This window comes from Bos indicus x Bos taurus, chromosome 17 (assembly GCF_003369695.1).
Source record: "Bos indicus x Bos taurus breed Angus x Brahman F1 hybrid chromosome 17, Bos_hybrid_MaternalHap_v2.0, whole genome shotgun sequence".
NCBI classification, from domain to species: domain Eukaryota; kingdom Metazoa; phylum Chordata; class Mammalia; order Artiodactyla; family Bovidae; genus Bos; species Bos indicus x Bos taurus.
The window spans coordinates 19,562,417-19,575,533 of record NC_040092.1 but is presented as its reverse complement, the minus strand read 5'-3'; the positions used below and the strand labels follow the sequence as shown (position 1 = coordinate 19,575,533).

At 47.2% G+C, this 13,117-nt stretch overlaps 1 protein-coding gene across 4 annotated transcripts in view; it reads right to left on the bottom strand.

Moving 5' to 3' along the window:
* The window catches only part of MLXIP (MLX interacting protein), a 60,717-nt gene that overhangs the window by 14,952 nt on the left and 32,648 nt on the right, over positions 1-13,117 (bottom strand). For all 4 annotated transcript variants that reach the window (XM_027566877.1, XM_027566874.1, XM_027566875.1 and 1 more), the window contains exons 2-3: positions 1,554-1,660; positions 901-986 (exon numbers count right to left, since the gene is read on the bottom strand). In XM_027566877.1, the coding sequence (XP_027422678.1) occupies positions 901-986; positions 1,554-1,660 (193 nt within the window). The remainder of the gene's footprint in view (positions 1-900; positions 987-1,553; positions 1,661-13,117) is intronic.

The window sequence follows — 13,117 nt, the reverse complement described above, 5'->3', positions numbered from 1 at the left end:
TCTGAATTCTGGTGACCAGGAATCATGACAGCCTCAGCGAGACCACCTCACTTTCACATTCGTTTCTTTTGATGGCTGCAGAATATTAAAGCAAGTCCCAGACATCCTATCATAAATGTCATATAATTTCACCTAAAATACTTCACTATGTGTCTTAGACAGTGAAGAATCTCCACAGTGAATAATACAATACTATTACCAGACCTAAAAAGTGATGAGATTCTTTACCACCGTCTGATACCAGATCGTGTCCCTTGGCTCCAAGCTGTCTTGTGTTAGGTTACTTTCCAAGTTTCCCCCTTTTCATCATAACAGTAAGACAAGCTTGGATGAAACTAAAACAATACAGAAGAGAAGAAAGTGAAAGTGGAGTCTTCTCTCCTCCTCACACTAATCCCACAAGTGCGAGTTCTGAATATCCTTTGAGACATTTCCTATGCATGTATAATCACACAGATACATGCTTCCAAAAATTAACCTGAAGATACTAAAACCCTGTTGGGCAACTTGCTTCTTTTCATTTACTATGTCTTCACCATCTTTCCCTCTCAGTATATAAAGATCTGGAGGTCACTCTTCAGTGGTTAAAGATGTCTGCCTTGTCCCCCCACCGCCTCCCCAGCTGACTTCCAGAGACGCGCCGACATTAAAGGAAAGCAGAGGGTAAGTCTTGTTTGGAGGAAGCCCCAAGTCCTTGGATCAGCCTGGCCTGAGAAGGGGGAGCCTCTGCGGGGTATCAGGGGCCACGTGCCCCCACATCGCCGTCGCATCTCACGGGATAACAGCCACCAGGACGCAAGTGCTCTGCCCTGCAGCCTTCCTCTGTAGGGACCCAGCCCTCGGCCCGGCCCTCGTGAGTCACCTCCTTCTCCCGAGTGAGGGCCCATCACTGCCAAGTACCTCGGGCCGGCGGTGCTCGTCCACTTCCACAGAGCCGTCCAGTGGAGTAACAAAGTGGCACACGGGGTTCTTGCGCTTCTCCAAATCTGGGCGGGGCGGGGTGAGACGCTGTCACCGAGGAGCCCTGCCCCGCTGTCTACACCCCACCCCTTGGGGGGATCCTGAAGTGCTCTCCTCTTGGAAAATGAGATTTGGGGAAATAAAGGGTCCAGGTCAAAGGGAAAGACTCTCTCAGTGATGTGGGGGCGAGAAAGGGAGTCTGCCCGATCAAGAGGAAACACCAGCCTGAGCCTAGGGGACCCCCGGCATGCCGGTCTCCTGCAGGAATCACCAGACCCCCCAGCACCCACGCCAGCCGGACACAGGCCATGGCCTGGGCCTGCACCTTCTCAGGCCCGCTGAAAACGGGGACTGTTCCTTGACTCTCCAAATGTCACCCCTCAGCTGTACACCCAACCCTTCCCCTCTGCCTTACAACACTGAGCCTCCTGCGGACACTTGGATTTGGCTTGGTTCTCCTGTCTCCGCAGATTGCCCGAGAGAGACTTTTGTTTGACACACAGGGTTCCAAGACCCGGCTCCAGGCCCCAAGGTGCACAGGCCTCTCGGTGGCAGAACCTACAGGGTCGTGGGTCCAGCCACTCAGCACTTACACTGCATGTACCAGGCCCGCCAGATGGCGTTGTTGAGCCGGATCTTGTCTCTCCATTGGAGCTTCAGGCCTTTAAAATTCTTCCACTTCGGAGACACCAACTTCCCACTGAAAGGTAAAATGAGGAGGGGGACACTCAGTGGTTTCTCTGACAATGAAATGTGCCACCCCATCACTCCAGGCCTCAAGATTCTGGATTAATCCATACAAGCCACAGGCTAGGCTCAATAGGATATAAAGTCACTTTCACTATCTCATTTTGTTGACTTTTGCATATCTTCAAATTTTTCCATAATTAAAAGCTAAAATTCTGTGGATTTTACCTTATACGTGTATCAAATCACCATGCTGTATACCTTAAACTTAATGTTACATGTCAATTTTATTTCAACAAAGCTGGGGGGAAGAAAAAAGAAATCTGCTGACCACTGAAGGAAAGCCAGGCTCCTTGAACCTGGTCTCGACCACCAGTCCCCAGGAGGCACTGACGATCCAGGCACACAAATGTCCCACTGGCCCTAGAACCCGCAGGGCCCTCTCCTGCCTCCAGGCCCCTGCACTGGCAGTCCCCATTCTTCACGGAGCTCACTCTGCCCCTGGCCAGCTGCTCATCCTTCCAAGTGATGCTCAAACACCATCTCCTCCAAGCCGGCACTGGCCTCTCCCAGGCTGCTGCCAGCCCCTTCAGGATCTCTGAGCGCTGTTCACACCTCAAGGACACAATCATCCACTCCCTGTACAGCAATGTGTCTCCACACCTCCGGCCGCCAAAGTGCAGCTTCTCAGGGGAGGGCCCTTCTAGTATCCCCACCCTAACCACCCAGCACCGAACTCAGCACAACACAGGGGCTCGCGCAATAATCCTTCACTGACTGAGTTAAAGAGCCTTTGCCAACAAAGCTGGTGGCAGGCAAGGGACACTCCCTGGTGGCACAGCCTGCTCAGATGGTTTGGTTTTCCACGGGCTGTGCCAGGAGCCACCTCTGAGCCGCTGGCATAGGGCTTCCCCTCTCCAGATGGCTGAGATGGGCAAGGCACTCTTTCTGGTCCATACCAAAAGGGGTTCTGTAAGTTCTACATCACTGCAGGCCACAGCCCTGCCCCCTTCTCCAAAGCCACTCACAGGCCATGTGACAAGCAGAGATGTGCCAGCAGTCACAACAGCTGGGGTCTTCAAAGAGAGCGCCTAAGTAATAAACGCTCCCCAAACCTGAACACCTGGTTTCTTCATCAGAAGCTCTTGGCAAATCTCATGCCCCATCTTCCAACCCAGCACCAGGCCAGGCTGTGGATTGTCGGAGAGAAGGCTGAGAACCCCACAAAGAAAACATCACAGCAAGTCCTCTGAGAACTGGAGGGTCAGACAGACAGCAGCAGCCTCAGTGCAAAGGGTCAGGGGCTTTAAGCCAGTCACATGCCTTTCTGCCTTTGCTCCCCCAGTCCAAAGGCACTTCGACCTCAGCTGTCACCCACATTCAACAGCCAGCAGCCTGGTGTTTCTGAGTCTCTGTGGTGCAACTGCATACTAGAAGTGAACTATTATAGCCACGAAACTCCTCTGACATGCCAGTTGCCTGGGTAAAATCACAATAATACCATTGCCTCCAGAGCGTTTTAAGAAGGATTAAATGCACACACGCGCAGTCACATTCTTAAGACACATTCTTCGTAACCTCGAAAGAATATTTTTTTAAAAACCCACAAAACAAACCAGCAGGCTTAAATATAAACCCACCCTTACTTTACGTAGTGGCTGATGAGAGCATAAGAGCGCCTTAGAGAAGTCAGATGACACCGACATCTTCAATTACTGACCATGAAACGGGTGGGAAGATTCAGAGAGAGGTCAGACCCTGGAGGCTAGAAACCCACTCTGATAAAGTAACTCTCGGGTTCTCATCTTCTTCCCCCCAAACTGCTAGACGTCTGCCTCTTTCTACCCTAGGGATGTTCACTCCTTATGTCCAACGGCTATCACCCATCACCCTAGGCTTTTGTAATACCTCAAGAGCCGATAGGCGGCGCTCAGCTGACACGAACAAGTTAAGTCTGAAACCAAAACTAAAACCTAAACCGCCCAGAGAGGTGGAGAGGGTGAAAGCAGAGGCGATGGCTGATGGACACTCACCCACACACGGCAACTCAACTGCACATGCAAAGTGTTAGAAAAATGCGGGACACACATCTAGATGTTTCCTTATGGAAAGGGCTTCTCCCGCCTTTGATGTGACGTCACTGCTAACCCTCAATGAGGACAGGAGACATTCCCCACGCAGGCACCCACAGACAAGGGCGGGGGCCCTTCCTGTGGAGGCACCCCAAGTCTAGTTTCCCATGGAATGTATAAGACAGGCTGCTCTACGGAGTTCTAATGGGCAGTTCCTTGGCAGGGATCCCTAGAGCAGGATTCCCACAAAGCACCCATGGGCAGACTTCTGCTCCCCCCAAAACCCCACCCTAGCTTAACTCGGCTTCCAGACACAGTTGGCTGGGATGCTTCTTCGCCTAACTCAGGGTTCTGCTATATTCCTTCTTTAAAGTGTAACCAGAAACACATTATTAAAATTTCTGAGGTGTTCTCTGGTAGTCCAGTGGCTAAGACTTTGTTCTCCCAATACAGGGGCCCCGGGTTCCATCCCTGGTCAGGGAACTAGATCCCACATGCCCACAATGAAGATCAAAGATCCCATGTGCCACAACTAATACCTGGTACAAACAAATAAAATTTTAAAATGTAAAAAAGAAAAAAAATCTCCGAGACTACTGGTTTCGCCCTCCATAAACAAAAGACCTCCTCTGGCCTTACCTCCCAACCCTGCCTTCTTAAACATCACCCCCCACACCAACACCAGGGCTTCCTGGTTAGAACAGGGACCCTGGATTCACCCCTTACTCTCCCAATCTGACTCTGCGAAGGCCAGGGTCTGGGTCTGACTCATCCGAGCACAGTGCCTGGCAGGTGGGAGGTGTGATTAAATATGGAATGACTAAGTGAATGCTAAACTTTTCCATAAAGAAAAGTCTTCACACACCCCCTACCACGGCCATCCTTCCTAGAAGACAGGTTCATGACACCAGGCAGGAAGTCTACAGCACAACAAACTCTCTCTCGAAACTGCTGCTGAGTGGAATGGCAAACTGAATTCTCTGGCAGGATGGCAAGAGACTGCTTTGGAATGAAAATTAAAATACAAGCCTTGCACAGACAGGAGCTGGCATTAAGAACGGGTAAGGATGAAACTGAGGTGGGGATTTGGGGTTCTGCTGGTTCCAGGGAGCTCTGAACTCCTGGTCAGAGCATTCTCTGCAAAAGAAAGCAGGCACAGGCTCCAAGGTAGGGCCCAGACAGTGGTGGAGTCCATTCATTTGGTCATGCAACCATATTTGCTTGTAAGGTATTACTTCTTCACCATTCCTCATGCTTCCTGGAATCCCACTGGCAAAATGTTCCCAGGCCTATACTACCCAAAGTAATCTACAGACTTAAAGCATTACCTATCAAAATACCCATGCCATTTTTCACAGAACTAGAATAATCTTAAAAATTTTAATGGAACCATAACAGACCCAGTTCTGCCAAAGCAAGCTTGAGGAATAAGAACAAAGCAGGAAGCATAACCCTCCCAGACTTCAGATAATACCTCAAAGCTACAGTAATCAAAACAGCATGGTATTGGCACAAAAAGAGACATATGGATCAATGGAACAGAACAGAGCCCAGAAATAAACCCATACACCCATGGGCAATTAATCTTCAACAAAGGAGGCAAGAATACACAAGGGGGAAAAGCCAGCCTCTTCAGCAAGTGGTGCTGGGAAAGTCAGTTGCATATAAATCAATGAAAATATAACACTCCCTCACACCACACACAAAAATTAATTCAAAAATGGCTTAAAGACTTAAATATAAGACATCATAAAATTCTTAAAAAAGCACATAGGTAGAACATTCTCTGACAAAAATCGTACCAATGTTTTCTGAGGTCAGTCTCCCAAGGCAATAGAAATAAAAGCAAAAATAAATAAATGGGACCTAATCAAACTTACAAGCTTTTGCACAGTAAAGGAAACCATAAACAAAACAAAAAGACAACTTAAGGACTGGGAGAAAATATCTGCAAATGATGTAACTGATAAGGGCTTAACTTCCAAAATACACAAATGGCTCCTACAATTTAATAACAACAAAAAATGAAACCAAACAACCTAATCAAAAAATGGGCAGAAGATCTAAATAGATACTGCTCAAAAAAAGACATACAGATGGCCACTAGGCACATGAAAAGATGCTCATCACCATTAATTATTAGAGAAATGCGAATCAAAACTACAATAAGGTATCACCCCACACCAGTCAGAATGCCCATCATTAAAAAGTCTGCAAATAATAAACGTGGAGAGGATGTGGAGAAAGGGGACCTGCGTACACCGTTGGAGGGGTGTAAATCGGCACCGCCACTATGTAAAACAGCATGGAGGTTCCTCAGGAAACAAACTAAAAACAGAGGCCCACGTGACGTGGCAATCCCGCTCCCGGGCATACCCCGATAGAAAACTAGCATTTGAAAAGACACGCACACCAGTGTTCACAGCAGCGCTATCTATTATAGCCAAGACACAGAGACAACCTAGATGTCCATCAACAGATGAATGGATAAAGGAGATGTGCTGCATACACACAGTGGAATGTTATTCAGCCGTTAAAATGTCATTTTCAGCAACATGGATGCAAATAGAGATCATCATACTAAGCGAAGGTAAGTCAGAAAGACAAATACCATATGACATCACTTACATGTGGAATCTAAAATACAACACAGATGAACGTATCCATGAATGAAAGAAAAACAGACTCACAGAGAACAGATGTGTGGTTGCCATCGGGGAAGTAAGAGTGGAGGAGAGAAGGACTGGGAGTCTGGGATTAACAGACGCAAACTAGCATAGACAGGATGGATAAACAAGATCCTACTGCATAGCACAGGGAACTATATTCAATATCCTGAGATAAACCATAATGGAAGAGAATACGAAAAAGAATACATATATGTGTGTGTGTGTGTGTGTGTGTGTGTGTGTGTATAACTGAGTCGCTTTGCTATACAGCAGAAATTAAATGTAACATTGTAAGTCAACTGTACTTCAAAAAATTTTTATTAAAAAACAAAAACACATTCCTAGATCTGTCTCCTCCTCAGGGAGGGTGAGTTGGTGTGCTAAAGACTGTAGAAGAAGGGACTGGCATGGGGGTTGCAGCCCCTTCTTTCCTCTTGGGGACAAGCTGTCTCCTGAGGGCCCATGTCCCTCCCATTCCACGCCTAGAGAGCGAGCCTGGGGTGGGGGAGGCCTCTCCTAGTTCTGGGCTGCCTGGGGCTGCTTAGAAAGACAGTCTGGGGTTCCCTGACAAGTCACGTCCGCAGCTTGATCAACGATACAGGGGATAATTTGGCCAACATCTGCTGAACCTTTTTTTGTGGTGGTCATTGGAAGGACTGATGCTGAAGCTGAAACTCCAGTACTTTGGCCACCTCATGCGAAGAGTTGACTCACTGGAAAAGACCCTGATGCTGGGAGGGATTGGGGGCAGGAGAAGAAGGGGACAACAGAGGATGAGATGGCTGGATGGCATCACCGACTCGACGGACATGAGTTTGGGTAAACTCCGGGAGTTGGTGATGGACAGGGAGGCCTGGCGTGCTGCGGTTCATGGGGTCGCAGAGAGTCGGACACGAGTGAGTGACTGAACTGAACTGACAATATATGTAGCATCAAAGTTACCACTTTGACCATTTAAAATGCACAGTTCACTGGCATGAAGTCTGTCCAGAATGCCATGTAACCATCACTGCTGGTTTCAGTGCTGTTTTCCTCACCCCAAAAGGAAGCCCTGTACCCATAGCAGTCACTCCCTGTTACTTCCTCCCCTGGCCTCTGGCAACTATGATCTACTTTCTGTTTCTGTGGATTTGTTTCCTCCGGACATTTCACATAAACCAAATGATAAAATACGCGGCCTTGTGACTCTGGCTCTTTCACCTTGCGCAATAGTTTCGAGGCTCACCCACACTGCAGCATGTGTCAGTGCTTCCTCCCTTCTCATGGCTGAATCACGTGCCACTGGATGGAGAGACCGCAGTTTGTTTACTCCTTCATCTGCTGACGGACATTTGGGTTGTTTCATGTTCTGGCCATTGTGAACAGTGCTGCTGTGAACTGACTCCACTTTGATTTCCCAGTCAGCTCAGAATTCTGGTAAGCGAGAGTGATGGTTACACTGGCACCAGGGACGGGATGTGATGAGGGGCAAAAACAACTGTGACCTTCGGAGGGCAAGTGGCCAACTGTGTATCAACATTTCAAATGCGCATCCCCCCAACTCCCAATCCCATGGTTAGGAGTAGACTCTACTCCAGACCCATCTGCACACGGACACAAAGACATAAATAGAAGACATTAAACTACAGCCCTGTCGGTGGGAGGAAAAGGCTGGGAACAACAAACATTTACATGTGCTGATGGCTCAGACAGTAAAAAATCTGCCTGCAACGCAGGAGCCCCAGGTTTGATCCCTGGGTCAGGAAGATCCCCTGGAGGAGGAAATGGCAACCCACTCCAATCTTCTTAACTGGAGAATTCCATGGATAGAGGAGCCTGGCGGGTTACAGACCATGGGGTTCCAGAGTCAGACATGACTGAGTGACTAACACTAAGTACCTAACAAACAGCAAGATCTGCAAGATGTATTAAGTGGGAAAGAAAAAAAAAAAAGGTGGAAGATACACAGCGTGGCCACCATTTGTATTTTCAAAAGACACGTGCACACAGACACACACACAGGAAAGGAGGGAAGAAAATGTCCAGTCAATCTCAGGGAAGACACACAAGAAAACAGGTAACAGGAAACAGTGATTTCCTTTGGAGAGCTGAATCAAGAATTAAGGAGCCTCAGTCGGTGAGTTAAGTTTTCACTGTTTACTGTTGTTTTCTACTGCTCAAATATAACATAGGAATGTATTTTTTATATATATATATATATATTTTTTTTTTTTCTTCAAAATAAACAAGGGAACAAGACCAGGTACAGTCCAAAGCCTTACAGGGCTTCCAGTTAATTACAGAAGGCAATTCATCACATGAGCAGATACGAAACTTGTGCACAAGTCGGTTCTGTGCCCTAGATCCAAATACGAGGATAATGGTGAATAAGTGGTTTCTTACATGAGCGAATGAGTGAATAATGCTAGACTGGTCTCTCTTCCAGGACTCCGACTCTTTTTCTTCAAAAGAGCGGTCTCCATTGGCTTTTCCTGGGATCTGGGCCTGGTTCCACGGGCTGCTAGGAGCCAAAACTAACAGGCTCCAGTCGGACAAAGGTTCATTGAGGAGCCGAGGCGTGGGGAGCGGCCCCGCGTGAGGCACGGCAGGCGGAGGGCGCTGTGTTCAGGGGAATCGCCCTGGAGCCATGGGCCCTCCGCCCTGGGCCACCTGCCCAAGCAGAGCCGCCGCCCAGGGAGCGCCTGTGAGGTTTCCAGGGCCTGCTCCCACGCCCAGGCGTGGGTCCTATCTCCTGCACCCCAAACTCATCCCCCTCCTGGGGCACTTAGCATCTTTTTTAAGACTCAAAGAAAGTCCTACTGGCGAAGCAGGCTCAGAGGGCGGAGGCAGCAAGGCAGGCATATGGGCTTCTGAGCGCTTCATTCCAGGCCTGTCCTACTGACAAGGTGAATGGGTGTGTGTGTGTGTCTTTACTGTGGTGTGCAGTGAGCAGGTGTGTCTCGGGGGCATGTGTGCGGTGTACACATGAGTGTGTGGTGCATGGGTATGGGTGTGGTGTGCGTGGTGTGCATGGTGTGTGTGAGTGTGTAAGTGTGCCTGCGTGTGCGGGTGTGCCCGTGTCTAGGTGTTGTCTGCTCACATGTATGAGCACGTTTGTGAGGACTGTGGTTGTCTGTTTTGTGTACTTAGCCGGGAGTGACCATTTCCGTGACAATCAAAACCTAGAGCACCCTGATGGAGCTGAAACGGGTAGAATTGGGCTGGCCGCAGCAGTGACTCCCCTGGCCCTGAACGTGAAGGACAGTGGCTCAAGTCCTTGCCTGAGCGCTCCGTGTCCAGGCCGCCCACCTGGGCACAGACGCCACCACGCTTATACCATTGCCAAGCAAATGAGCAAAGGATGGTTTCCCTTTCTGGACTGCTGGCATGAGCTGTCAGAGTCCCGCCTTTGGTAAGCGAATGCCGATGCCCCTCCTCTTTAGGGGAGCCTGGGACCACGGGTGGCGCAGAGCAGGCGATGCCCAAGTCTGGGGCACGTTGCTGAGCACCGAACTTCAGTCTTAGGTGTGTTTCTGGGTGTGAAAGCCTGGTGTTTCCTGTCCGCCTCGAGCCACGACTGGCCTTCTAGGTGGGAGCAGTGATGCTAGGCAGGGTACCAGTTAAAACTATAACCACATGTCTATTTGCCAGGGGCGTAAACTTGAACCCAGAACCCAGGTGTACCCGGCTCCTCTGGACTGAGGATGAGACTGGACTTAACAACAGGAAAAAGTGGTGCCTGACTTCAACTGTATAACCTGTCAGTAAAACGCTTTTAAAAATCTGTGTACTAGCTATGCGTCTCTTTGATGAGCTATCTGTGCCTTTTGTTTTTAAAAAAACTTATTATTTTGAAATAATTACATAGACTCACAGAAGGTTAAAAAAAAAAAAAGGTATAAAGCATCCCATGTACTCTTCGCCCACCTTCCCCAGTCGTGGTATCTTCTGCAGCTGGAGCATGACCTCAAAAGCAGGAAGCCAGCTTTGGGACACTCTTGTTACCTAGACGACAAATCTTAACTCACTTTTCAACATGTGTTGAAATGTTAGTTGTTTTTTTCTTGCTATTTTATATCGGTAATACTGTAACATTAATGACATTAACACTCTATGATACTCCTCTGCTAATGTTTCCCCTAGGTTTGGGTCTTTACTTCTTTTTATAGCATGTCTCTGAATAAGTGGCGCAGCTGTAAAGAATCCGCCTGCCAATGCAGGAGACAGAGGGTCAGTCCCTGGGTGGGGAAGATCCCGTGGAGAAGGAAACAGCCACCCACTCCAGTATTCTTGCCTGGGAAATCCCATGGACAGAGGAGCCTGACAGGCTACAGCCCATGGGGTCGTGAAGAGTGGGACACGACTAAGCGTGCATGCATACCTGTCCACCCCCACCTTACCCAGAGACTTACTTTTCATTTTAACCTCTTTTTAAGCTTTGTTAGTCTTATTTAACTTTTAAATAAATTATATACTCATACTGAAAGAAAATTCAAACAACACAGAACAGTACCAAGAATGAAAGCAAAGTCGACTGCAATTCCACCACCTAGTAATCACCCTTGTTTAAATTTTGGTGATAACACTGTGTACTGAGAAATAACCTTATCCAAAGAGAAGTCTAGCCCTTGCCCTCGCCTCGTGGGGGTTGGAGGTGACCTCCAGGCCGCTGGAATGTCCTGCTTAACAGTTGGATCTGAGTGTGCCTGGGGCTCAGGACAACCTCACTTTGTGATGAGGATGGGGACCGTGGAGCAGGGAGCAGGGCGTGTGGTTCCAATCTCCAGAGGAAGTGATGACTAAGAAGTATCGGCAGTCTCTGGGAGGGGCTGGAGACTAGAGGTCAGTCACACAGGCAGTGACCCAGCCCAGGAGAAACTCTGAAGACCAAAGACTCAGGTGCGCGTCCCGGGTGAGCAGTGTCACACACTGTGGTGGGGGGAGGTCACGCGGTCCAGTGGCAGAGGGCGGACAGAAGCACCACACCTGCACCCTCTCAGCCCCGGCCCTGCGCACGGCTTCCCTTGGCTGATTTCATCTTGTCCCTGTGATGAACTGTAACCATGAGTCTAGCAGCGCTCAGCGAGTCCTGCGTGTCTTTCTAGCAATTACAGGACCCGAGGATGGTTCTGGGAACTTGCAGTTGGTGTCAGAAGTGGGGGAAGTCTTGTGGACTGTTCTCTCTCACTTTGCAGTTGGCCTGAAGTCCCTGTAATGTATATTTATTTGATTATGTATATGCATGCATACATTCAGATTAAAACCTATGAAAAAATATTTAAATATATGGGATTATTAGTTTTGCCAAATTTCAAAATGAATCCGCCACAGGTATACTAATACTAATACTAATACAATTATGTAAAGTTTAAAAATAAAATAAAATTAGAGAAAAAAAAATAAAAGAAAAAAAAGAAAAACAAAAAAAAAAGAAAAAAAAATAAATATATGGGATTATCTTGTTTTATAGTCTACTTTTTTTCACTTACAGGTCATGAACATCTTATTATAGTTGGGTATAGATTTATTGGTTACAGAATATTCCATTGTGTACATTTAAAACAATCTACCTAACCACTTTTCCATGAACAGGCATTCATTTATATTAATGGACATACATTGCTTCTGTTTTTCACTATTAGTGCTGAGATGACCGTATTGCTACTTATATTTCTGTGCAATGGCATGACTGTTTCTGTGAGATAAATTTCTAGAAATTGGAAACCTGAATCAGAGGGTATGTGTACATTTATAACTTGGTTTTAGTCAAAGACTTTCAAGGGTTATACTAATTTACACTCTTAATAGCAGTGAACACTGCCTACTTCCCAAACCCTTGCTTATATTAGTCATTATTGATGTTTGCTAATCTTACAAACAAAAAAAATTCAGATCACTCATTTTTCAGTTCCGACTTATTAGTATCTTTTCATGTTTATTGGTCTTTGGGTTTCTCATGTTAACTGTCTGCACGTCTTCTGTTCCTTTCCTGTTGTGTGAGAGCTCTGAATTTGGCAGAAATGTCTGCAGCACACACGGCAGAGTTAGTATGTCGTCTTGACTATTTTCAGGGTGCTTTGTTTTGCTTTTTCACTCGACTTAACTTTTTCATACAAGATGAGCTTTGGGTTGTTATTGTTTTCAGTTGGAATTGTTCATTAATACAATCAAAAATGTAAAGTCCTGTCTTTTATGTTTCCATCTTTTGTGTCATAATTAAAAGGGCTTTTCTATCCCAAGACGGTGAAAACACATATCTACGTCTTCTTTCACAGCTTCACATTTTTATCAGTTATCTCCTTCATCTGGAAGTTGTGTTGGTGTCATGAAGATACTGGGATCCTGCTTCAGTCAGTGGTTCCTACCCGTTCACTCAATTACCCACCTTTCCCCTTGGAGTAAAATACTGTCATCATCATACACCACATTCTCACATGTAACACCTGGGACCACTTCTGAGCGCCCCAGTTCTTTTGGTGTTTTGTGCCTATGTTTTAAACGGTTTCCATTTTTATATTTAACTCGTTGCGCTCTTTACACAGCTCACCAAAATAAACTCCGACTGGTTATCTGATTATCTCATCTTCCCTCACTAGTTGATGACACTTCCATTCAGTTCAGTTCAGTTCAGTTGCTCAGTCATGTCCAACTCTTTGCGACCCAATGAATTGCAGCACGCCAGGCCTCCCTGTCCATCACCAACTCCCAGAGTTCACCCAGACTCATGTCCATCAAGTCAGTGATGCCATC